This window comes from Nyctereutes procyonoides, unplaced genomic scaffold, assembly GCF_905146905.1.
Source record: "Nyctereutes procyonoides isolate TBG_1078 unplaced genomic scaffold, NYPRO_anot_genome, whole genome shotgun sequence".
NCBI lineage: Eukaryota > Metazoa > Chordata > Mammalia > Carnivora > Canidae > Nyctereutes > Nyctereutes procyonoides.
Genome location: NW_026575146.1, coordinates 82692783 through 82718757, shown reverse-complemented (window position 1 = coordinate 82718757; position 25975 = coordinate 82692783). Strand labels below are relative to the sequence as shown.

At 48.4% G+C, this 25975-nt stretch overlaps 2 protein-coding genes across 3 annotated transcripts in view; one reads left to right on the top strand and one right to left on the bottom strand.

Moving 5' to 3' along the window:
* Nucleotides 1-964: 964 nt before the first annotated feature.
* THAP8 (THAP domain containing 8) lies at nt 965-13720 on the bottom strand. Its single transcript, XM_055310740.1, has 4 exons — nt 13524-13720; nt 3761-3953; nt 3142-3533; nt 965-1748 (listed from the first exon to the last, which is right to left on the bottom strand). The coding sequence occupies exons 1-4, from the start codon at nt 13604-13606 to the stop codon at nt 1619-1621; spliced, it is 798 nt and encodes a 265-aa protein (XP_055166715.1). The 5' UTR covers nt 13607-13720; the 3' UTR covers nt 965-1618.
* Nucleotides 13721-14262: 542 nt separating this feature from the next.
* WDR62 (WD repeat domain 62) overlaps nt 14263-25975 on the top strand; it is a 49083-nt gene continuing 37370 nt past the window's right edge. For both annotated transcript variants that reach the window (XM_055310627.1, XM_055310626.1), the window contains exons 1-7: nt 14263-14515; nt 17379-17470; nt 19575-19637; nt 22954-23011; nt 23245-23415; nt 24198-24335; nt 24746-24928. In XM_055310627.1, the coding sequence (XP_055166602.1) occupies nt 14339-14515; nt 17379-17470; nt 19575-19637; nt 22954-23011; nt 23245-23415; nt 24198-24335; nt 24746-24928 (882 nt within the window). In that variant the 5' untranslated portion in view covers nt 14263-14338. The remainder of the gene's footprint in view (nt 14516-17378; nt 17471-19574; nt 19638-22953; nt 23012-23244; nt 23416-24197; nt 24336-24745; nt 24929-25975) is intronic.

Sequence of the window (25975 nt, the reverse complement as noted above, 5' to 3'; positions counted from 1 at the left end):
GACTCCGTCCATCCTCTGCGGCCACCAGTCATCGTGGTTAGCATCACAGTGCTCACAGAGCACATACCAGGCTCAGAGAGGTTAAGCCACTTGGCCAAGGGCACACAGCAAATAGGGGATGGAGCTGACTTGAAACCCGACAGCCTGGCTGAGAGTCAGGGCTTTTAATCACCACGCGACATGGCGGTAGCTGTGTCTAGGGGACAGACCTGCCAATGAAAGCCTCCAACCCTATCTGAACCTGTATCTCCCCTAAGAAGACCTGGAGCCAGCCCAGGGTCCAGGCCTTCCTGGCTCCATCATCCTGGTCTGGCTGTCATGCCTGCCTGGCTGTGGCCTGCACTGCCCAAAACCCCAGTCCAGAGAGGACTGGGTTGACTTTGCCTTCCACCCTTCATCCTTCTAATGATCAAGGCTGGTGATTCCATCTCTGAAATATTCCCAGAATTTCATGCCCCACCCCACACCCAGGCTCTCATCCTGGTCTTTCATCTTCTCCCACCTGGACTATGGCAGCAGCCTCTTTCCCATTCTCCCTCCTCCTCTTTACCCCACAACTTGCTCTCTGTAATGCACCCATAGGGACCTAACACATACCCCCATCAGGGCCCTCCTCAATTTGGAGACATCTGCTTGCTGCATCTCTTCTAGATTTTAAAAAACCAAGGTTGTCAACCACAGCCCACAAGGCCCTAGGTGAACTTTCCCTGATCATCTCCAGCCTCTTCTCTTCTCACTCTCCCCACATTCACTGTACTACACTGGCTTCCTTGCTCCTCCTCAGTGCAGCACCTTTACACTGGCTGTTCCTTCTGCCCAGAATGCTCCTCTCCCAGGTACCTGGTTCCCTCTCTCCCCTCATTTTTTACTTATTGGCACCTTTTCAGTGAGACCTCCGCTCTATCTAAAATCGCACCTCCCCCCCCCCACTCCCTTCCCCGCTTCAGTTTTTGCCATAGCAACACTGCCCTCCTCCAGCTGACACCCTAAGTGTTGGGCATTTGCAGGGGCTGTTCTCCACGGAGGATCCAGCCCATATGCCTTCCAGGCCAGCTCCTCTCATCCAGGAGTCTGCGCACACGTTGTCTCCTTAAAGAGTCCTCTTCATTCATTCATCCATCCACAACCCCTGCCCCATCACATTTTCATTTAGTCTTTTCAGCACTTATCACAATCCGAAATTATCTTGTTTATTAGTTTACTAGTTTATCTTCCACTTAAGCAGAATAGGAGCACCATGAGGACAGGATTTTGTCAGCTGTGTTCACTGCTGTATTATTCCCAGCTTGGCACCCGACTTGGCCAACGGGTATGAGGTACCAGGTACAATTTTCCCCCAAATAAACAATCCTTGTTCTGCTCTGAAACTGCTTTACTGACTACAAAAGTTCAAGCGAGGAGTAGCAGGGACCTGGCATCAAGGGAAATAAGCACTGATGTGGTTTGGGCCCAGGTCAACTCCAAGGTTCAAAGGGTCTGTAGAAGGGGGTGCTGCAATGGCCCAGGCACGGGTAGTGGGACAAGGCAGGCCCATGTTTGAGGAGTATCTCTTCCTCTGTTTTCTTTTTTCTTCCTCTGTTTTCTATCATCTGTCCCACGACATTATCTATCCTGGTCCTTATGCACTGGGGGTCTTAGTGTCCAGGAGCTCAGGCTTGGCATCCAGTGTGGGAGGTGCAGGCCTCTGGGCAATGACCACAGCTATGTCAGGCCCTCCACAGATGATGGGATTCCTCACGTCCAGGAAGCTGGGCAGTCCCAAAGTGACAGAGATGGAACACATAGGGGAAAGAGGGAAGAGAAGGAGAGAGGGAAGGAAGGATGAGGGGGGAGAAATGGTGAGGAACAGGAAGGCCGAGGTGGAAGGGGAATATCAAGAGACACAGAGAGATTTGTGGGGAGACAGGAAGAGATGTGAAGCCAGAGAGACATTCACGGGGGAGTAAATAGGTACAGGGAAACAGAGGAAAATGTGGGGGACATGGAAAGACAGATATGGGGACAGGCCAAACAGGGGAATACAGAGGGCCAGTGATATGAGGGACACAGAAAGATGCAGGTGAAGAGAGACGTGAGGAAATGGGGAGACAGATGGGGGGGCAGAGAGACAGGGTAGCAGAAACATAGAGGTGGAGATGGGAAGAAAGAAGGACATTGAGAGATGGTGATTGAATGGGTCAGGAGAGGCAGAGAGAGACACTGTCAGCCAGGGGCCCTGGTGGGCTTCAGGAAGAGTCCTAGGCCTGTCCCTGCTCTTCTGTACACTCCCCTGAGCCCCAGCATAGTCAGGCCCTAGTCACAAACATAGAGCCTCCAGGGGTAGCCACACTGCCATCCCAGCTACCTGCCACAAACTGTGAATATGGACCCAGTGCTGCTAGATCTGCTGAGCCTCCAGGAAAGACCAAAAATGACTATAAAACACTGTTGAGGCCAGAAAAAATCAGATCTCTGAGCCATGTGCAACCCACTGGTTGTCAGACTGAGAAACCTTAGCTACAGGGCTACTTCAGAGAGGCTCCTTTGTGAAACCCCTTCCCACTTCCTTGTCCAGCTGGGGCTGAGAGCTATGGGACTCCAAACTTGGTCCTGGGGGTCTTAAGCAGGGAAACGGCCTGATCAAACTGATTTTTCAAGACATGATACCCTCCTCCGATACTTGGTAGTAAAACATAGGGGCAAAAGGGCCTTTAGATGGGGCTGGGGAGACTCTGTGAGGTAGGCTGCAAACTCAAGCTCTATTAGGATTCAGGCAAGGAGCTCTCCAAAAGGAGAGCACTGGCCTCCTGCGGAGTCAGACACCTGGTTTGAATGTTGACTCTGCAGCTTACTGGCTGCCTTACTTTGGGCAAGTTACTGTAGCATCCTGGTGCCTGTTTTTTTCATCTGAAAAATGGGGACCAGAGCCACATCAAGGTCATATGAGTTTTAAGTTATTAACTCTGTCTGGCACAGAGTAAGGGCAGCCATTACCCTGCTCTGACCAATAGTTGGTAGGCGTTGACAGATTGACTTTTTTTTTTTCCCCAAGAAAACTCAGAAGTTTGGAAACATGAGTGAAATGTTCTGACTTTTAAATACTGGACCCTTGCACTGAAAATGAAAATACATGTGCTCTGGGGGCCAGGTGGCCACACTCACCAGGCATAGCAGGCCCTGGAGCGCCTAGCTGGCAGGCCCTCCTTGCACAGCTGCTGTACCAGCTGTTCTAGAGCCTGCAGCTGCACCTGATGCTGCTCATGGTGCCGCTGCAGCCTCCACACCCGCTTCTGCAGTGCTCCCAGGACACTGCCCAGCCCAGCCAGAGAGTTCTGGGCCTGGACTCCAGGCTGTGGCCTGGCAGGAGCAGGAGGAGGAGGCAGGGAGGTCAGGAACATGGTGGCCGTGGCTTCAGGGCCTCCAGATGCTGACCCCAGTACCGCAAGGTGCATAGGGCCAGGGGCTGAGACAGCTGGATCCGGAGACAGGGGCATGGCCTCTGGTGAAGAGGGAGACACGACTGGCTTCTCAGTGCTTCGGGAACTCTGCTGCCTCTGGAAGAAAAGGCATGGGATGAGAGGCATCAGGGTCAGACTTTAAGGGATACTGTCCTCCGATAAGGCCAGACCTCAAGGAGGAACTTCCTTGAGGGGAGGCCTGAGGGTCAGACTGCAGCAGGGACTTCCCTCAGGAGAGGAAGGCTGAGGATCAGACTCCACAGGTCATTTCCAGGTGGGGAAGACAGGGTCAGACTCCAACAGTGGGACCTCCCTTTGCTCACCTTAGCAGGTGGTGCTGGGGAGAAAATGGATGGCACTGCATCAGGCCGCAGGTAGCGCACACCCCAGCGCCACTGGAAGCAGGAAGGTGTGAAGTGCTCACTGCACAAATGGTGGTGGCAGCTGGGCACCCAGTCCTCATGGCCCATGTGCCTCAGCCAGGCCTGCAGCCGGGGGCCGTCCTTCAGTGGGAACCTGCCAGGGACAGTGGGGTTACAGGGTCAGCAATATCAGGTCAGTCCCACCTCTCTCTGGTGACATGCACACGCAGAGGTCCCTGGGCTCCAAACTTCTGTCTACCTAGGCCAGAAACTGGCCCTGCCTCTTACCCAGAGTCTCTCTACCACCAACCTACATCCCAACCTTCAGCTTCACCACTCATTCATTCATTTTAAAGATTTTATTTATTTATTCATAAGAGACACAAAAAGAAGGCAGAGACATAGGCAGAAGGAGAAGCAGGCTCCCTGTGGGGAGTCCGATGCCGGACTCCCAGGTTATGCTGTGTCAAAGGTAGACACTTAACCATTGAGCTACCCAGCACCCCATGAGCCACCCAGGGATCCCTTTTTATTTTTTATAATGAATTTATCTGAGACAGAGAAAGAGAGAACACTTGCCTGTGCGTGAGAGCACGCACAAGTGGGGGGAGAGGCAGACGGAGAGGAAGGAGACTCCTCACTGAGCAGGAAATCGGAAGTGGGGCTCAATCCCAGGATCATGACCTGAGCTGAAAGCAGATGCTTAACTGACTGAGCCACCCTGGTGCCCTCAGCTCCAGCTTTTTTTTTTTTAATATTTCATTTATTCATTCATGAGAGACAGAGAGAGAGAAAGAGAGAGGCAGAGACACAAGGCAGAGGGAGAAGCAGGCTCCATGCAGGGAACCCGATGTGGGACTCGATCCGAGGTCTCCAGGATCACACCCTGGTCTGAAGGCAGCGCCAAACCGCTGAGCCACCCAGGCTGCCCAGCTCCAGCTTTTGAACACCCAACATCAGCCTACCTCTCCCACCTCTGCTGTCCCTCCCTTCCAGCATCCATACTCTCCTGACTGGACTTTTACAGCAGCCTCTTTCCCAATCTCCTGACCCATAGCCACTCTGCCCTCCCCCACAATCTGTTCCTCTACATGAACCTGAGAGAGCAGTCTATGAAACTGGGCAAATCTAGAATGTGTCCACATTCATGGGGATGGGGATGGGGGGGGAGTAGGGTGGGGTTATAGATTAAAAGAAATGTAAGAAACATCCAATTGCAGACTGTGGTCCTCATCTGCAACAAACCATTTCATAAAAAGACATTTTAACACAGTAGGGGGAAAACTGAACATAAATTGGATATTGGATAGTTGTAAGAAACTAATCTTGCTAGGTATGATAATTGTATTGGTTTATGCTTCTAAAATAGTCATCCGTTGGAAAAACATTCTGAATATTTACGGGTAAAAGAACTAATATCTAGGATTTACTTTAAAATCATGCATTAAGGGACACCTGGGTGGCTCAGTGGTTGAGTGCCTGCTTTTGGCCCAGGGTGTGATCCCAGGACTGAATCCTGCATTGGGTTCCCTGTATGGAGTCTGCTTCTCTCTCTCTGCCTGTGTCTCTGCCTCTCTCTCTCTCTCTCTCTCTCTCTCTCTCTCTCTCTGTCTCTTGTGAATAAATAAAATCTTTTTTAAAAATCATGCATTACAGGGTGGGAGCAGATAAAAAAGATTAGCAAAATGTTGACAATTGGTGAATCTGAGTGACTATGCATGAGAATCCATTCATATAACTTTTTAAAAAAGATTTTTATTTACTTATTCATGAGAGACACAGAGAAAGAGAGAGAGGCAGAGACACAGGCAGAGGGAGAAGCAGGCTCCATGCAGGGAGCCCGACATGGGACTTGGTCCCAGGTCTCCAGGATCACACCCTGGGCCAAAGGCGGGCGCTAAACCTCTGAGCCAACCAGGGATCCCCATAAATAAATCTTTTAAAAATAAATAAAATAATAAGAAATATAAATATAAATAAGTAAAATAAAAATTAAAACCAAACGTGTTAGTGAGCATGTGCAGAAACTGGAACCTGATGCACTGTTGGAGAGAAATGTAACATGGTGCAGCCACTATGGAAAACGATACAGTACCTCCTCAAAAAAATTAAAAATAGAATTACCATATGATCCAGCAATTCTACTTCTAGGTATGTACCTGAAAGAATTGAAAGTGGGGTCTTGAAAAGATATTTGCACACTAACGTTCATAACCGCATTATTCACAACAGCCAAAAGCCAATATTCATCAATGGATGAATAGGTAAGGAAAATGTGGCATATGCATACAATAGAATATTATTTAGTCTTAAAAAGGAAATTCTGACACATGCTATAACATGAGTGACCTTCAAGACATTATGGTAAATGAAGTAAGCCAGTTGCATACACACAAAATACCACTTATATGAATTATCTAGAGTTGTCAAATTCATAGAAAAAGAAATAGAATGGTGGTTTCCAGCGGCTGAAGGGAGTAGGAAATTGGAGTTTGTTGTTCAATGCACATGGAGTTTGTTTCGCACGATGACAAAGTTCTGAAGATTGGGTTGCACAATAATGTGAATATCCTTAATATTACTGAACTGGATATTCAAAAATGGTTACGATGGTAGATTTTATACGTATGTTACAATTAAAAATAAAGTTAAAAAAAATGAACTGAATAAAAGCTTTCCCTGTGGGAATAGGTGGGGATTATCTGAGACTCAAGACTGTCCACAATGAAGACCTCATTTTCCGGCTTCCTTCGCAGCCAGGGGTGGTCACATAATTGAGTTCTGATTGATCTGTCATGCAGCAGCAGTCAGAAACTGTGACACATTAACTGTTTAAGTGGTTAAATTTTGAGATGGTTTGTTATGCAGCACTAAATAACTAATATAGTCAGTCATCCACACTCCACCTGCACAGTATCTTCCATATCTGTCACATTATATACTTAATATTTTTCTTAAAATTGACCAACTTTAAGTATGAAACAAAGATACCTCAAAGAGAAACTTTACACCACAACTGAAAATGGAAAACCAGTTACCAATTCCAGGAACAGAAGTTGACCAAAAAAACAGCTGGATACTTTCTTCTGCTGAGGGCTCTGAGGCCTCTGTCTGTTAAAAGGGCAGAGTAAGGGGTGCTAGAGCGGAGGATAACACCATCTATAGGAGACAAGGTAACAAACTCAGGCACAGGCACACAAAGGAATACCATACAGCCCTAAAACAGAATGTGGAGGCACTCTATGAACTGATGTGCTATTTTCAGGCACATGTATTACCTGAAAAAAAAAAAAAAAGGTGCAAACAGCTTTTAGTAACTGTGGCAGGCTCGGTAATGACCCCCCAAAGATATCCATGTTCAAATCCCTGGAATCTGCAAATACTATGTTGCATGACAAAAGATGCGATTAAGTTAAGGATCCTGAGATGAGGAAGTCATCCTAGAACATTCATTTGGGCCCTACATGCAATCCCAAGTATCCTTGCGAGAGGGAGGCCAAGTGGACATTACCACAGATGAAAGCAGAGAAGGTGATGTGACTACAAAGGCAGAGATTGATGTGGCCCCCAGAAGCTGGAAGAGGCAAGACACAGATTCTCTCCTACAGCCAGCCTCACTGGGAGTGCCATCCTGCCAACACCTTGGTTCTGGCCCAGTAAAACTGACTTGCACTTCTGGTCTCCAGAAATGGGAGAGAATAATTTCTGCTATTTTAAGCCATCAAGTTTGTTTCAACATTCACAGGAAACTAATATAGCAATAGAGGGGAAATTAGAACATGTATTCAGATTTGCTCATATCTGTATAAAGAAACTTTTGGAAAAGACACGTTAAGAAAGGAGGTGGGCAGGATGAACAGAGATGGGTGCAGGAGCAGGACTTCCCAGCCCAAAGGCAGACAGACAGGGCAGGTGGGGGTGGGGGTACAGCTGGTAAAAGGACACGGGCTGACTCAGAAGAGCTGTGGCACCCAAAGAGCAGAACCCCAGGGCACCCAGCCAGGAGCTCTGGCTGCTGTAGTCCCTTTCGCCTCTGTTTGGGATCCAAATCTCATCAACCCCATTCTGCCTGGACACACACAAGAACTCTCTTGCAGCAGCATTCCCCAGCCCCTCCTCCTTGGCAGAGACTGACAACTGACCACTCCACATCCCCTTTCTTTCTTCCTTACTAAAAAAACTCCAACTTTAGTTGAGGTCATGATGTGCCTCGCTAGAAGACTGTTTCCCAGGTTGCTTTGTGTAGGTGGGGCCACGTAACTAAGTTCCGGCCAGTGAATACTTTTGTGTCGTGTGAGAAATCTGGCAGGGTACCTTAAAAATGCGAAGGGTCCTCAAATGGATCAGGGAACCTCAAGGGGCAAAGGAGGAAAATATGAAAAACTTCTTCCTTGGGCGTCTGCATGGCTGAGTTGGTTAAGTGTCTGCCTTGGCTCAGGTCATGATCCGGGGGTCCTGGGATCAAGTCCTGTGTCAGGCTACCTGCTCAGCGGGGAGTCTGCTTCTCTCTCTGCTCTTCCCCCCTGCTCATGATCTCTCTCTCTCTCAAATAAATAAAACCTTAAAAAAAAAAAACCCACCTCTTCCTCACTTGGTCTTTTTCTTATTCTCTTTTGTTCTTCTGGATGGCAACACATTTACAATGGGCTCTCTAAAAATCTACTTTAAGTAGTCAGTGCCCTCCTTTTCTCTAGAATTGTTTAGTCTTGTTGGTCATCCTTCTAGATCATACACTGCTAGAAATTCTTCTTTAAAAATGGGTGTGGGGGGCAGCCCTGGTGGCGCAGCGGTTTGGTGCCGCCTGCAGCCTGGGGTGTGATCCTGGAGACCTGGGATCGAGTCCCACATAGGGCTTCCTGCATGGAGCCTGCTTCTCCCTCTCCCTCTGCCTGTGTCTCTGCCTCTCTCTCTGTGTCTATGAATAAATAAATAAAATCTTTAAAAAAATGTGTGTGTGTGTGTTATTTTCTGGAGTTCCAGGGTGGCTTATTCAGTTAAGGATCTGCCTTTGGCTCTAGTTATGATCCAAGAGTCCTGTGATTGAGCTCCACATCCGGCTCCCTGGTCTGAGAGGAGCCTGCTTCTCTCTCTGCCCACTGCTCTGTCTGCTTGTGCATGTGCACACTTTCTCTCTCGTTCTGTCAAATAAATAAAATCTGTTATTTTTTTTTAATTTTTTATTTATTTATGATAGTCACAGAGAGAGAGAGAGAGAGAGAGAGAGAGAGAGAGAGAGGCAGAGACACAGGCAGAGGGAGAAGCAGGCTCCATGCACCGGGAGCCCGATGTGGGATTCAATCCTGGGTCTCCAGGATCGCGCCCTGGGTCAAAGGCAGGCGCCAAACCGCTGCGCCACCCAGGGATCCCTAAAATCTGTTTTTTAAAAGTTATTTTCTTCCTTACTAACAATGAATTCAAAATTTCTTCAGGGTGGTTAAATGCCCTGCTAAATTATATTTCCCAGTCTCCTTTGTAGTTGGGTTGGCCAATGATGAAGAACTCACGATCAGGTGGGGTTTCTGGGAAGGATTTATAAAGGACTAACTCCACTCACGGTTAGAGCCCCTTTTGCTCTTCCTCCCTTCTCTTTTCTTACCAGGAATGGTGGGCCTTGATGGTTGGGGCACTTGGCAGCCATCTTGCATGAGACTGCATGCTAAGGATGACAGCACAGAAAAATAGGAATCTCAACCCTAATGATTTGTGGGCTTGCCACACCAGTGCTTGTCTGTCAACCTCTGTATGTGTTTTTTTTTTAAGATTTTATTTATTCATAGAGACAGAGAGAGAGAGGCAGAGACACAGGCAGAGAGAGAAGCAGGCTCCATGCAGAGAGCCTGACGTGGGAGTTGATCCAGGGTCTCCAGGATCACGCCCTGGGCTGCAGGCGGTGCTAAACCACTGCGCCACCAGGGCTACCCTCTGTATGTGTTTTATTCAAGAGAAAAATAAACCCTTAGGGGATTCTATTATTGTTCAAGATATTTGCTGCCCTTCCCCACATGAAGGTTACATATCTCTACTGCACTGACCCGAGGCTTGCCACAGACTTGCTTTGGCCAAAGGACTGAAAGTGATGTGGGCCACTTCTAAATATAGAATTTATGAGGAGCTATTGGGTGACTCTCCCTATTTTCACTTTTACCCCTTCTACAAGACCAGAAGTTTCCATGTAGGGGAGGCTCCTTCAGCCTGAGTCCCGGGTTAGGATACTATAGAGTAGGTCCATAAATGTTCTGCAAAGGACATATTGTGAATGAGAAATAAACTTTTGTTGTAGTACGAGATTTTGTAACTGTTATTGTAGCTATATCCTATATGCTATAAACTCCATAATTTTTTTAAATCCAATAATATTTCAGGACTTTCTTACTGCCAGCCAAATGCAATTCCTAACTTCCCATTAGAAGACTTCCCATTAGAGCTGACTCTGATTTTCCTGAAAGGGCCAAAAACAAATGAATGTTTCCTCTGGCTGCCTGGCAGGCCCTTACGTTATTCCCCTGCAGCCACTTCCCTCAATATGATTCACCTTGTTCCTTCTTGCCATCCACACCTTCTCCTGAATCTCCTTTGCAAACAGCTCCTCACCAAACTCTTAACTATGTGGCTTCTGCAAGACTGACTCAGGGATGAGCCTTGAGGAGGAAATGGGTTAGCTTGTGTGAAGGATGGTCTGGAAGCCATTGGTGGGATTTAAACAACACAGACAAGAACTAATTTTTTATAAAATCATCTGGATGCTCTGTACAGTTGTTATTGTTCTCATTATTATAGGTGAGGCACTTAGAACAGTGCCTGGCATAAGTGCTCTCTAAATAAGTTGTTATTGTTGCTCTTGTCAGGGACACAGAAGTGTAGGCAGGGAGGCCAGCAAGCAGCTATCACAATGTTTCATTAACAGATGTTGGCAGCCTGAACTACACCATGAGAACAGAGGTAATATGAAGTAGTCAGGCTGGAAATGTAGAGCTTTTGGTTGTTGTTGTTATTTCCTAATAGTTTAGTTAGGATTTTCCCATTTGCATTTATAACTCTACTGCCAAGGTATGAAGGGTTTTGTTGTGATTGTCACAGGGTGGGGATGTGTTTGGAGGATAAAGTCAAAGGATGGGTTGATGGACTGACTGACAGCAGCAGTGCTGAAGAAAGATTGGGAGTGACTCCCAAGTTGTATGTTCAGTTCTTCAGTGTTTGATGCTTTACCTATCCATGAGCTTTGTCTGGACAGGATCTGTCAGGATCCTCTGTGTCTAGGAGGGGCTTCCATACTCCAGGAGACACTCAGAGTTGCTGAATTAATAAACACTGCCAGAGCAATGTATCTTTAAAAAAACCAAATCTGGACACACTGATTTAGGTTTAAAGACTCCTCTGCATTACTCTTACTCTGCACCAGGGTCCCTTCAAGGGACAGGGATTGCTGAGTTTCCTGGGGGAGGCCATCTGAAATGCATTAATGAAATTCAGCCAACAAATATGTACTGAGCACCCCCTATGCAACAGGCATTATTTTAGGGTTGGGGAAATGACAAAAAAAAAAAATCACTGACATTCTAGTGGAGAAGACAATAAATGAATACATTAAATATGTGATATGCCAAATAGTGATAAGCATCAAAAGGATAAGTAAAGGGATCCCTGGGTGGCTCAGCGGTTTAGCGCCTGCCTTCGGCCCAAGGTGTGATCCTGGAGACCCGGGATCGAGACCCATGTCAGGCTCCCTGCGTGGAGACTGCTTCTCTCTCTGCCTGTGGCTCTGCCTCTCACTCTCTCTCTCTCATGAATAAATAAATAAAATCTTTTTTTTTTTAAAAAAGGATAAGTAAAACAGGAGGTAAATAGGGAGAATACCTACAGATCTGGGAGAGGATTATCATTTTACATAGAGTGGTGGTCATAAAGGTAAGACCTTTCCAGGGAGAGGAAAAAGCACAAGCAAAGTCCCAGGGGCAACAATGTGCCTGGCGTGCTAGGGGAACAGCATGTTGCCAGTGACACTGGAGCACAGTATTAAGGGACAGGAGGAAGGAAATGAGGTCATACAGATACTGGGGATCCAGCCCCTGTAGGGCTTTCTGTCTACTCCAGTCTCACCTTCTTATCTTGTATAGAGTGAGGTGGAAGCCAGGAGAGAATCTGAACAGAGGAGGACTCTGATCTGACTCACGGGTACACAGATTCCTTGTGTCTGTGTGTGGGGATCAGAGTGTGGGAGCGCCTTGACTAATGAAGAGGCTACTAAAATAGTGCAGTTAGGAGGTGGTAATGACCAGAACCTGAATGGAGGCAGAGAAGGTTAGAAGTGGTCAATTCTGGATAGATTTGAAAGGAAGAGCCAACAGGATCTGCTGATGGGCTGGATGAGGAATGTGTCCTACCCCATTTAGACTAAGGCTAACAGGGATACACCTGTCATCCCAAAGAGTCAGGTTTATTTACCATTGCGATGAGGAAAATTGCACACCAGAAATACCAGAAGTGAGGAGTCTCAACAAAGGAAAAGACAGGGTTATTACTTGAGTTTGGGAGAAGGGTGAATTTTAGGTGAAATGTAAATGAAACTGTTTGGATAGGCTTAAAGCAAAGCAGAACTGTGTGTAAAGGCATAGATACTAGGTTTGGGTTGTGAAAGTGAGTCCAGGGTCCTGTCTCCTTGAAAGCAATAAAGTTGGGATGCCTGGGTGGTTCAGTGGTTGAGCATCTGCCTTCGTCTCAGGGTGTGATCCTGGGTTCTGGGGATCAAGTCCCGCATCAGGCTCCCTGCGAGGAGCCTGTTTCTCCCTCCCCCTGTGTCTCTGCTTCTGTCTCTCATGAATGAATAAAACCTTTTTTTTAAAAAAAAAAAGCAGTAAAGTTTAGGTAGATGTGGAAAAACTATGTCCAGAAATGCCTTACCTGAAGCTCTGCACCTGGGCAGAAGCAACTGAGGTTGCTTCCCTGTGTCAATGTGACAACTCTTCCAGGTGCTAAGCGAGATGTTTCATTATTACTGATAGAATTCCAAATGGCGAAGTTTATGATAGTCTACGATTTTAAACAACAAAAAAGCAGCAAAAAAGCAGCAGTCAAAGAAGAAGGATTATTTTTCACTTTATATCTGCAGCATCTGAGAAAAATAGAAATATTTTCTCTTATTAACTCTTCAGTCGAATTTTCCCGTGTCTTTTATTCCAGCTGGGGAATAATAAGTGGGAGGACAGATTTTTTTTCCTTTCTTCTTCTTTTTTTTTTTTTAACAGTTCAAGCTCATTTTTACTTTCCCCAATGCGAGCAAAGAAAAGAGGTAGGTATGACTCTTAAGATTTCCTGCCTGAACAACAGGAAAGATGGAGCGAGCTCTTAACTGAAATAGGAAAGGCTGTGGAAAGTTTGGGAGAGAGACAAGATCAGGAGCTCAATTCTGGATGTTTTGCGTTTGAGATAAATTCGTGGAGATAACAAGTGGGCAGTTTTAGGGTCCTTCCCCTACACAGTCCCACTTCTCATGCTCGCTGCTTTCACTACCTGTAGTTTATCGTCCACCCCTGCGTTTTAACACTTCTGCACCTCTGCGTGTGCTGCGTTTAGGGCTGAGAACACCGTCTCTTCACTTTGCTAGCCCTGCTTCCAGACACCTGCAAGCTGGACCAGGCGCGCGGCCACAGCTGCAGTTACCCTCGGGCTCCGCCCCCAGCCCCACCCCAGCCCCGCCCCCCGAGCCCCGCCCCGCGCTTGCGCTCACTTGTAGAAGCTCACGGGGCGGTTGTCAGCGCCCAGTCGGCCCGCAGTGTTGGAGCAGTTCGGAGCCCGGCAGTACTTGGGCATGGCTGTTCCACCCCGTTGAGTCCTGCCCAGTCTGCAGCCGCACTTTGATCCTCGCCGGGCGCCGCCGAACCCCACCCTGCCCGCTCTCCGCCTACCCCACGTGATGGCCCTTGGTGCCTCATCACGTGCAGGGGAGGGAAGAGAGCGCCTGCGCACTACGCGCCCAGCCGCGTTACCACAGTTACGCCCTGGTCACGTGGCGAGTGGGGAAAGCGCGAGGACGTCGGCGCAAAGCCCGTTCTTAGGCATCCGGACCTTACCACGTGTTGGGGGAGGGGAGTCGCGGCTTTTCTGAGCATGCGCCGAGTGATCGGTCTCATTGGACTCCACCCCATCTTACATCCGGGCGACTGCCACTGCGTGGGTAGTTGCTGGGGGTGGGGAGTGCGGCAAAAAGCGAACTGGAGGCTTTGATCTTCGCTACGTAAAAAGTTAACACCTAAATGCTTGTTAATGGTGAAAACAGACCGCGTAAAAAACGCCACTTCCTTGATCAGGCATCAAGTAGAGGAGCTCCGGTTCCACCCGGCCGTAGGCTTCGCTCCGCCTCTCGGCCCTCATTGGTCAAAACCGGCACCCGGCGGCCCTGACATTGGCCAGACCCGGGCCTGCCGCGTCCAATGGGCGGCGGCGCCGGCTTTCCCGCGGCCGTTTGCTCTTCCAGTGGGTCGTGGAGGCGGCGGCGGCGGCGGCGGTTGAGGGGCCTAACGGTTGCCCGGCTCCGGCGCGTCGATGGCGGCCTTGGGGCCCGGAGGCTACGCGCGCAACGATGCAGCGGAGAAGCTGCCGTCCGGCGCGGCTGGGGTTCCGGCGCGGAGGGGCCAGTGCTCTCCGCCCCCCGCCCCGCCGCTCTGTCTCCGGCGGCGGACACGACTCTCGACGGCGCCGGAGGACACGGTGCAGAACCGGGTGAGGAGCTGTTTGCCCTGCCCACCCCAGTCCCGGGGTTCGGCGGCCTCCCCCGGCCCCGCCCCCGGATCGCCGGCCCCGCCTCAGCCCTCGGCTCGGCCCCTCAGGCTCCGGTCTGGCCCGCGGCGTCTCGCAGGCCCCTCCCACCCTCCCGTCTCCTCTCCCTCAGGCACTGGCCTTCAGACCGGTCCCAGCTCTCCCTTCCCTCAGAGGGTATTTTAGTTCTGATCACCTTCGCCCTCCTTCCTGCCTCTCCCTTCAGTCACCGTTAGATGTCTCTCTGGCCCTTCATTTTTGTTGACCCCGCCCTACGCTGGATCTTTAGGGTCCCCACCAGTCCGTGTGCAGTCCCGAGCGCTACCCACCTCGTCTGTCCCTCAGCTCATTCCACCTTCTCTCCCCACCTGCCCGCCCTTTCTTTCCACCCTTAGCGACGTGGAATTCTTGGCGCATGTTGCCACCCCAGGTTACGGACACTGTGTGAGTAAATGTAAAACCTCAGCAGCGCTTCCGAAGTGGGGGTTGACATACAGAATAGTCCCCGACGTCCTTAGATAGAAAATCAAAGACGATTTTAGAGTAGGTACAAGGTATTCTCTTAGCACACCAGCGGCTTAAAAAAATGGTTCTCCAACTCTCCGAGCTACAAAGTCTATTTTTATAAAAGAGAAGTTGACAGTAATCATGCCACGGAGTTGCAGGGAGCAGAGATGAAATCGTGACCATGACCTGCTCTTGGCAGAGGCCAGATAGAGGGTGGAAACACGGTAGATCCTGGTGGATCTTGTTTCTGCCACCTGGCGTCCTGCTGCACTCTGATTATATCACCCATTCCTGGCTGTAAGGCCTTGCTAGGCAAGTGGCCCCTCCCCACCTCTCTGGCAGTACCTCCATTGTCCTCCCTTTTATCAGTGTTAGGTCACACTAGCCAGCTGTTTTCCCGAGGCTCCAAGCTCTTTACCTCCTCCCAAGTGTTTGCTGAGTCCTTTGGGCTTTTTTGCTGCAGTCCACCTGGCTGGCTCCTCATTCCTCAAATCTCAGCCTGAATATCCCTAGCCTGAGCTGCCTTTTTGAACCCCCCCACCTAAGATAGACACCTACTTTAATCTCTTACCTAGCATGCTGTATGTACTTCATAGCTTTTCTCTTGTATGTTCCTGAAAGTACTTGTGAGCTCTAAACTGCGTGTAAAATAAAGGAATAGCAGTGGAGATTTCAGAGAGCAACGTGGTTAAGCGGCCTCTGGACCCAGACTGCCTGGGCTTAAACCTTAATTCTGTTCTTGTTATGAACTTTTCTGTGCCTCAGTTTCCTCATCTGTCAAATGATGATAATAATATAAATATTCCCTTGCAGGGTATTTGTGAGGATTAAGTGAACTCACGTATCTTAAGCATTAGAACAATACCTGGCACATTGCAAGTACTCTTATTAGTGGTAGCTACTACTTCTTTGATTGTGTATCTTGGATAATTGGTGTCATTTATTTATTCTTGTTTGGTGGCACAGAGTCCATCTGGCTTACAAAAGATGTACTCTAAAAATGACCATTATATTATATTAATGCCCAGTAATGCTGGTTGACAGATAGAAAAATAATGTGCCATTGTTTGATTGTTTGGAATAGAGTCCTGCTGCTGCTCCTTCCTGGGTGGGTTACCTCTCTGGGCCCCTTTATAGCCTCATCTGTAAGATGGAGAGGAGGAGGATGATGATAATGACCACATCACAGGGTTATTGTGAGCATAAGTCAGTACAGGTATTTAAACAGTGCCTGGCTCCTGGTAAATGCTCAAGAAGAGTTAGCTATTATTATCCTATGTTTGCCTCTCATTTCTAAAGCCAAAGACTTGCTTGAGAATGTTTTGCTTTATAATAATTTGAAACTAGGGGATCCCTGGGTGGCTCAGCAGTTTGGCGCCTGCCTTCGGCCCAGGGCGTGGTCCTGGGGTCGGGTCCCGTATCGGGCTCCCTGTGTGGAGCCTGCTTCTCCCTCTGCCTGTGTCTCTGCCTCTCTCTCCTTCTCTCTGTGTGTGTGTGTGTGTCTCTCATGAATAAATACAATCTGTAAATTTAAAAAAATAATAATAATTTGAAACTAGTATATTCAAAATATGAAAATACCACAATTCTAATAGTCCATATTCTAAACAGTTTCAATCAACCATGATAGTGACTTGTTCATTTAAATTACTTTGCTTAGAGAATTTAAGAATTTTAAGTGTGACTATTCATTTGTTTCTTTACTTGTTGAACCTCTAGACTATGAATTTGCTGAGGGAACAGATGGTGTCCACTCTTGCTCACTGCTGTGTCTCTCCTTCAGGGCCCAAGGTACTGGCTTTGGAGCCAGAAACTGGCTGGGTTTGTATCCCAACCTTGCCATTCCACAGGTGTGGGGATTTTGAGGCAAGGTCATTGAGCCTCAAAATCCCCACACCGGTGGAGTGATGACAGTTGTGCATTCTTTGGGTCGTGGGGTTTCAAATCTTTCATCCATATAAAATACTTAGAAATGTACTCAGAGGCCGCCTTCTCAGTGAGCCTCTCCTTCTATACTCCCAGTCTTCTTCCCTGCTTTATTTTTCTCTCTTGCTCCTATCATCATCTGACATCTGTTTTACATATTCTGTATATTTTTTATGTCCTCCATCCCATCTCCACTAGGGCAGGGATTTTTGTCTGTCTTCCTCACCATTCTGTGTCCTTCAAAGGAATCTCGAGAACAAATGTTAGGTGTTGGTGGCATGACTGTAGAAGCTCAGTTGTTGTATGTAACAGGCACTGAATGGGTGGCTGAGGCACTGGTGCCACAAAGGACCTATTGAGACAGGTTCTTCTGACCTGGGCTTTTTCCCCACAGGTGTCACTCGAGAAGGTACTTGGCATCACAGCCCAGAACAGCAGTGGCCTAACCTGTGACCCCAACACAGGCCATGTGGCCTACCTAGCAGGGTGAGTGAATGAATGGGACTTGGTTTTTCCATCTGTAGAATGCAGATGAGCTCTCTACCCCTGAGGGCTGTGGAGAGGATTCCACAGGCCCATCTGTGTCTAGAACAGTACTGGCTTGTGAGCACTATGAAAGCCCTACTGTAACTGCAGGTGGCATGTGGCAATGATTCTCGGAAAGACCCAAGCCATGGTGTCAGACAGCCTGAATTTGTGTCCCAGCTTCAACATGTACTCTTCTGTGAACACCTCCTTTTTCTTTACTTTTTTTTTTTTTTTTGAGATTTTTATTTATTTATTTATGAGACACATAGGCAGAGGGAGAAGCAGGCTCCTTGCAGGGAACCTAATGTGGGACTTGATCCCAGGACCCCATATCATGCCCTGAGCCAAAGACAGATGCACAACTGCTGAGCCACCCAGGTGCCCCAGCACCTCCTTTTTCATTCATAAAACAGAACTAATGATATCTTCCTCTTAGGTAGTTGAGAGGACTGAAAGATATCCTCCTATTGTTTATTCCACAGATACTGACCTAGTCTGTTCTAGGCACTGAAGGGACCCCTCCTCGCTTCTAGGGCATGACAGACCTGTGGTCATTCCTGATGAATTGTATCTGTTATTCAGTCTTTGGGATACAGTCCAGGGGTGGACTCTTAAATCTGACAGGTGTGGATTCATATCCCCACTCTGTCTGACCTGCTGGTGGCCCTGGGCAAAGGATTTTCCCTCTCTGGTTTTCAAGTTTCCTCATCTCTAAAAGGGAGACTAAGATGTCCAGCTTCACCTGGTAATTGTCACAAGATTTTTTTTTTATTTTTTTAAAGATTTTAGATGGGACACCTGGGTGGCTCAGCAATTGAGCGTCTGCCTTTGGCTCAGGGCATGGTCCTGGGATCTGGGATCGAGTCCCGCATTGGGATCCCTGCAGGGGGCCTGCTTCTCCCTCTGCCTGTGTCTCTGCCAATCTCTCTCTGTGTGTCTCTCGTGAATAAATAAATGAATCATTTTTTTTTAAATAAAGATTTGAGGGATCCCTGGGTGGCGCAGCGGTTTGGCGCCTGCCTTTGGCCCAGGGTGCGATCCTGGAGACCCGGGATCGAATCCCACATCGGGCTCCTGGTGCATGGAGCCTGCTTCTCCCTCTGCCTGTGTCTCTGCCTCACTCTCTCTCTCTCTGTGACTATCATAAATAAATAAAAATTTAAAAAAAATTAAAAAAAAAAATAAATAAAGATTTGATCTATTTATTCACAAGAGACCGAGAGAGATTGGCAGAGACACAGGCAGAGGGAGAAGCAGGCTTCCTGCGGGGAGCCTGATGGCAGGACTCAATCCCAGGAATCCAGGATCACTACCAGAGCCAAAGGCAGATGCTCAGTCACTGAGCCACTGAGGTGCCCCAATTGTGAGGATTTAAAGAGATGGTGCACATAGATCTTTAGGAGCCTAGGGCCTGACAGAGGAAGTGTTGGTTTTTATTTAAGAATATATTATTTAGGGCAGCCCGGGTGGCTCAGTGGTTTAGCGCCGCCTTCAGTCCAGGGCCTGATCCTGGAGACCCGGGATCGAGTCCACATCCAGCTCCCTGCATGGAGCCAGTTTCTCCCTCTGCTTGTGTCTCTGCCTGCCTCTCTCTCTCTCTCTCTCTCTCTCTCTCTCGTCTCTCATGAATAAATAAATAAATAAAAATAAAAAAATTATTAAAAAAAAGAATATATTATTTAGGGGTGCCTGGGTGGCTCAGTCAGTTAAGCATCTGCCTTTGGTTCGGGTTATGATCTCAGGGTCCTGGGATCAAGTCCCACATCGGGCTCCCTGCTCAGGGGGGAGCCTGCTTCTCTCTCTCCCTCTGCCTGCTGCTCCCCCTGCTTGTGCTCTCTCTCTCTCTCTCTCTCTCTCTCTCTGTCAAATAAAAAAAATCTGTAAAAAAGAATATATAGTACTCTAGAATTCTCAGCATAAATACCTGGAGGGAGAAGAGAGAATAGAATCTTCTGTCCAGAGGGAGCCTTATTTATATATGGGCTCTTTTGTTGGGAAGAGAATTATCCCTGGGCCCCCATTACTTCCCTTAGTTTTGACACATTTTCCTCTTTCTCCCCAGCTGTGTGGTGGTGATTTTGAACCCCAAGGAGAACAAGCAGCAGCACATTTTTAACACTGCCAGGTATGCTGGGGCCTGGGCATTGGGTAGCGGTAGGACTGGGGTCCTGGCGCATGCCCCCTTCCCCATGTTGCTTGGAAGCTTGAGGTGGGTGACTAACTCATTCACTGACACATGGGTTCAGCGACATTCTGCTGCCTTGTGCTAGGTAGTGATCCAGTGCTCATGATAGCGAACAGAAAAAATGAGAATCTCTGCTCTTGTAGGGCTGACAGCTCATCGTTGGAGACAGACTAAACCAGTTGGCAAACTACTAGCTAACTCTGACCATTGCTGTGGAGGAAATGATGAGGATTAGGGCAGGTGTGCGGGCACTGACCAGTGGGGAGAAGGGAGCCATGTCAGAGGGCCCAGGGAGGGCCTCTTGGAGGCTGAGACCTGAGAGAAGTAAGGAGGTGACCCTTGTGCAAGTGTGGGGAGAGTGTTCCAGGTAGAGGGAGCAGCAAGGGCAAAGGCCCTACAGTGGTTACAAATCTTGAGTTTTTTGAGGAGCAGCCCAGGGATTCCTGTGCCTGGAATGGAGGAGTGAGTGAAGGCGAGGTGAAGCAGAAACAGAAACCACTGCTGGGTATTGGCAATTTTTGACTTTTTTTTTTTTTGATCTTTATTTATTTTAATCTACGATAGTCACACACACAGAGGGAGAGAGGCAGAGATACAGGCAGAGGGAGAGGCAGGCTCCATGTACCGGGAGCCCGACGTGGGATTCGATCCTGGATCTCCAGGATCCCACCCTGGGCCAAAGGCAGGCACCAAACCGCTGCGCCACCCAGGGATCCCAATTTTTTGACTTTTTATATTGCAATAGTTTTATTTTTTTTTATTTATTTTTTTTAAATTTTTATTTATTTATGATAGAGAGAGGCAGAGACACAGAGGGAGAAGCAGGCTCCATGCACCGGGAGCCCGACATGGGATTCGATCCCGGGTCTCCAGGATCACGCCCTGGGCCAAAGGCAGGCGCCAAACTGCTGTGCCACCCAGGGATCCCTGCAATAGTTTTAGACTTTTAACGAACCGTACAAAGAATGCCTGTATAACCATCTATATAGGTAATTTTTTTTCCGAACCATTTGAGAGTAAGCTGCCGACAGGATGTCCCTGTACCTCTGAATGTTTCAGTGTATATTTCCAGGGAGGGAGGGGTTACCATTCAAAACCCCAATACACTCAGCAAAAGCGGGAAATTAAAATTGGTACGTCACTACCATCTAGGTCTCTTTCAAGTTTTGCCGTGTATCTCAAGAACATTGTTTTTTTTTTTTTTTTTTTTTTTTTTAAGATTTCATTTATTCATGACAGACACAGAGAGAGAAAGGGGCAGAGACACAGAGGGAGAAGCAGGCTCCACGGGAACTCTATCCCGGGTCTCCAGGATCACGCCCCAGGCTGAAGGCCCCGCTAAACCACTGGGCCACTGGGGCTGCCCCCAGGAACATTTTTTATGGCAAAAGGATTCTGTCCAGAATCACGTGTTGCACTTAGTGGTCTCTTTAGTCTTCTTCAGACTGAAGCAGTTTTTTCATCTGTCCTTGACTTTCCTGACCATGACACCTGAGGAGTATGGGCCAGGTATTTTGTAGAATGCCCCAGCCTTCGGTGTGTCTGATGTTTCCTCATAAACTGAGGTTCTGCAGCAGAAGGAGTGCTACTTTCTCCTCAGTGCATTCTAGCGGGAGTGGCATGGTACTGGTATCTCCTGTGACCAGTGGTGTTCAGTTGGGCCCCTGACAAAGGTGGCATCTGCTTGCCCATCATGGGGCTTTCCCACCGTGAAACCTCTCTTTTTTTCCAGTGATTAGTGAGCATCTTGTGGGGAGCTTCTGTGAAACTGCAGATACTACCCTGTTCCTCCCCAGACTTTTGTTTACTGGTCATAGCACGGCTTTGACATATTTCAAGTCTCTGCAGAGAATTCTGATGTGCGAACAGTGCACTACCCTGTCAGGTTAGATAACTAGGGCAGGACTTCCCTGTGTTGAGGTCTCTTCACCTCAAAACTGGCTCAGAGTCCTGTCTTCGAGAACGCGCCTGAGGAATCAGTGCAGCGATGCCCATATAGCATTTTGCAGAGGGCCGGGTATAGGGTCAGGGCATGTGACAGGTTAGGAGTGGCTGCACACAACAGAAACCCACAACAATCATGGCTTCAGACAGAAGGGCATACTCTTCTTGCACAATGGTGGGCACCCAGATGGCTGGTGTCTCTGTAAGCATCAGGAACCCCAGTGTGCCTGTCTTTCTGTTCCACCATGCCTGTTGTGAGGCTTCTTGAGGTTGTCTCATGGTCCAAGATGGAGTTCTGGCTGTCACGTCCAGAAGGAGAACAACTGGGGATCAGATCGAAGAATCCCCTTTGAGAAGCTTTTCAGGAAATCCCACCCAGCATTTCAGCTTACCTCTCACTGGACAGAATAAATCAGGTAGCTGTGTAGCTGTAAGAGAGGTGAGGAATGTACTACTGCTGGGAACACTGCCATCCTAATTAAAATTTGGGTTCTAATCCAAATGGACAGGAGGAGCAAGTGGCTATCCCATAGACAGCTTGCCTTGTCTGCCGCTGGAGGAGTGATGGGAAGCCACCAGAGAGTTGAGGGGATGCTGATAAATGTTCTATGAGGTTGTCAAAGCTCAGAGCATTTACTTAATTATCTGCACACTAATTAACTCATGTGAGGGAGACAATCATTGGACAATTAACATAGATAAAAGGGAGAGGGAGAGGAAAACAACAGTGTAGTCTGGGAACCATGAAACTTGCTGCCAAGAAAACGTGCAAACTAGTCTAGTCATTCAGCCCTTGTGCAGGCTGGAGAGAAACATGTTGATTGTTCATGGGTTTTCCAGAATACCTTGTGTATTTAGCAATGGAGCACATGCTGCAGGCTGTCTCCTGTGCTGTCTGCCAGGCTCCTCCCCTCAGCGCCACCCCCATCGTTAGGCCAGATCCGTACCATTTCCTGCTCCTGAATTTCTCAGGGATACAGGATGGGTGGGGTCTCAGGGAGCCCACCCCCTGCTGAGGGAGAGAAAAGGAAGGTCCCTGTACAGTGACCACCCTATCTGGGTTTGGGGCCTTTGCCCATTTCCCTTTGCCACTGCCCCCCTACTGGCAGCAGGTAAAGCAAGGAACGCACTGTGTGCTGTGCTGAGCACACAGGCAGCATTGGCTCTATGGGAGCTGCTGGCACTCCCCTCTCCTGGCCTCTTTCAAGGCTTGGGAGCAAAAGGTGGGCAGAGTTGTGGGAGCACAGCCAGATGGGAGTCTGGCTGCCTGTCCTCCTTGAAACCAGTGACCAGCCCCTTTCCTTACCCCCAGGAAGTCTCTGAGTGCTCTGGCCTTCTCCCCTGATGGGAAGTACATAGTGACAGGGGAGGTGAGTTGTGATGGTGATTGGGTGGGAAGGGATCTTGGGACTGCTTATACCCTAGAATATATACCCCTGCCTTATACCCTAGAATAGCTTCTTCCCAGGCCAGAAAGCCCCTTGGCAGATGGGGGTGGTGGCTTTTGGGTATGTCCTGGGGCAATGCCAATTTCAGCCCTAATAGCCCTTCTAGCCCTGCCTGGTACACAACTTATCAGCAGTAATGGCCCCACCTTCCCCAGAACGGGCACAGGCCTGCTGTGCGCATCTGGGACGTGGATGAGAAGAGTCAGGTGGCAGAGATGCTGGGCCACAAGTACGGCGTGGCCTGTGTGGCCTTCTCCCCCAATATGAAGCACATTGTATCCATGGGCTACCAGCACGACATGGTACTCAACGTCTGGGACTGGAAGGTGAGATGGCCGGTGGGAGTATGGGCAGGTAGCCAGCTGCCAGAGCACCCTGAGGCTCAGGCATTCAGCAAACGAAGTGAGATAATTTGGTAAAGTGTTCATTTATCCAGAAAATATTTATTGAACACCTACTGGATGCTGGTCCCTGTTCTAGACATTGTGAGGCATATGACGAGCTCTCAACTAGTGGAATTACATAATTATTCTCATGTCAACCAGCTGTGACCTTGAGCAAATGATTTGACTTCTGTGTGAGTCATCCTCATGTGTAAAATGGATATGCTAGCATCTACCTTTTCGAGTTCTGAGAATTCAAGAAGTTGATACAAACTGGAAGACTGGATGTTGGAATAGCTAGGGGAGGACTTGGAGGTGCAGAAATGGGTACCAAGTCCTGGCTCTCCTCATAATCTGGTGTGTGATCTTGAGCACATGACTCCACCTCTCTGAGCCTGGAAGGGTGGGGAGAAGCACCTTCCTAGCATCTAGGACTATTGAGAGGATTACATCCTGTGAAGGCTCAGCCATGTGTGAGCTATAGAAGTTGGACTCTTGGGGAGAGCTCTGGAACTTACACGTGGAAACCTTTCCAAGCCTCAGTGTCCTCTGTATTGGGAATGATATGAGTGCCACACATAGGTTTTCCCATAAAGCAGCTCACTGGAGGACTCAAAGAAAAATGACTTGGAGCAGCGGAGGGTGGGGAGATGCAGGGCTGAGGGCAAAGGCACAAATGATCCAATGGGTAGGTGCTAGAGTGAACTCTGCATTGATTCTTCCAGAAAGACATCGTGGTGGCTTCCAACAAAGTATCATGCAGGGTCATTGCTCTCTCCTTCTCAGAGGACAGCAGCTATTTTGTCACCGTAGGGAACCGACATGTGAGGTTCTGGTTCTTGGAAGTCTCCACAGAAGCAAAGGTAGGTTTCTGCCCCTGCCCCCTTAGCCAAGCCTGGGGAGTAACCACTGAGGGCAGTATGGACTCCTGTTTCTACCTGAGATTTAGAGGTTGTGGTCTCAGAAGCTTTCTGGCCTCTGGTTCAGCTTCTGCTTCTGGGCTTCTCTCCAGGTGCTGTGAGGCCCTGCTGGGAAATATCTTCCCCACCCACTGACCCTGGGACCAGACCTCTTTCCTAGACTGCTGCCTTCCAGCCACTCTGCCTGGAAGTGTGTGCTGTTTTTTCTATCCTTCTCTTCCATTTGGCGGAATGTCTCAGAGTCCTTCTATTTAGCTATGTGTCATATTCTCTGGTCGGGAGAGTTCCATGGTGACCTTGCTGGGGTCTAGGCCATGTGGACAGTGTCTTACTGTGCCCTGCTATGCCTCCAGGTGATGGGCACAGTTCCCCTCGTAGGGCGTTCAGGCATCCTGGGTGAGCTGCACAACAACATCTTCTGTGGCGTGGCTTGTGGCCGGGGCCAATTGGCAGGCAACACCTTCTGTGTGTCCTACTCGGGCCTCCTTTGCCAGTTCAATGAGAAGAGAGTGCTGGAGAAGTGGATCGACTTGAAGGTACACCACCCTCCCTCCTTGCCATCAGTGGGGAAAACACTCTTCCCAGGACATGTCTCAAGGGACACTCAATAATATCCCTACCTGGTAGTTGGTCCCGCTAGCTCTGGGTTTGACTGCTCAGAAGTTATGTTTGTGAGACTCTGGGTGAGTGAGTTTCCCTCCCTGGGACTCAGGTTCCTCATCTGTAAAATGGAAAATGTAAGGCACTTAGCACAGGTTCCTCATCTGTAATCTGTAAAATGTAAGGCGCTTAGCACAGTACCTGGTACCCTATAATGGGATCAAGGCTATAATTGCTCTCCCATGACTGTTAGATCCAGTTCCCATTTCTCTTCACTGAGTTCTCTTAGCTGGTGGGATGACCTGATTGATTAATTGATTGATTGATTGGATGACCGCATTTACAAAACAAACTAAGGGGGGATCCCTGGGTGGCTCAGCGGTTTGGTGCCTGCCTTCAGGCCCCGGCATGATCCTGGAGTCCTGGGATGTCCCACATGGGGTTCCTTGCATGGAGCCTGCTTCTCCCTCTGCCTGTGTCTCTGCCCCGCCCCCCCATGAATGAATAAGTAGATACATAAAAATATTAAAAAAAAAAAAACAACTAAGGTATCATTGACTTAATGTTTCGGTCAAAAAAGACTATTAAAATATGTAACATTTTCTTTTTTTAAACATTTTAAATTAAAGGCTGATATATCTATAAATTGCAGAACCACATTTCTTCAGGATCTGAGGGTTTGAATCCACACTTTTTTTGTGTTCCCTCCTTTTCCTACTCCTGCTTTTGTGCCTCTCTTCCAGAACTCACCTTTAGGGCTAATGGCACAGTGTCAGGCCTGTGGAAGAATTTGAAATTTCGTCTGTTTTTCTTAGTTGGTTAAACATCATTTTTTTTCTCATTTGAATCTTCTTTTTAGAACTTTAGCAGCTCAAGCAAGTCCAAAGCTTCCAACAGATGCACGGTTAGCCCCTGAGCAGTTGTCTTAAATGACTTATAAATTAAATCCCTCTAGATTTCGAAAAGCTCCTCTAATCTGTGTC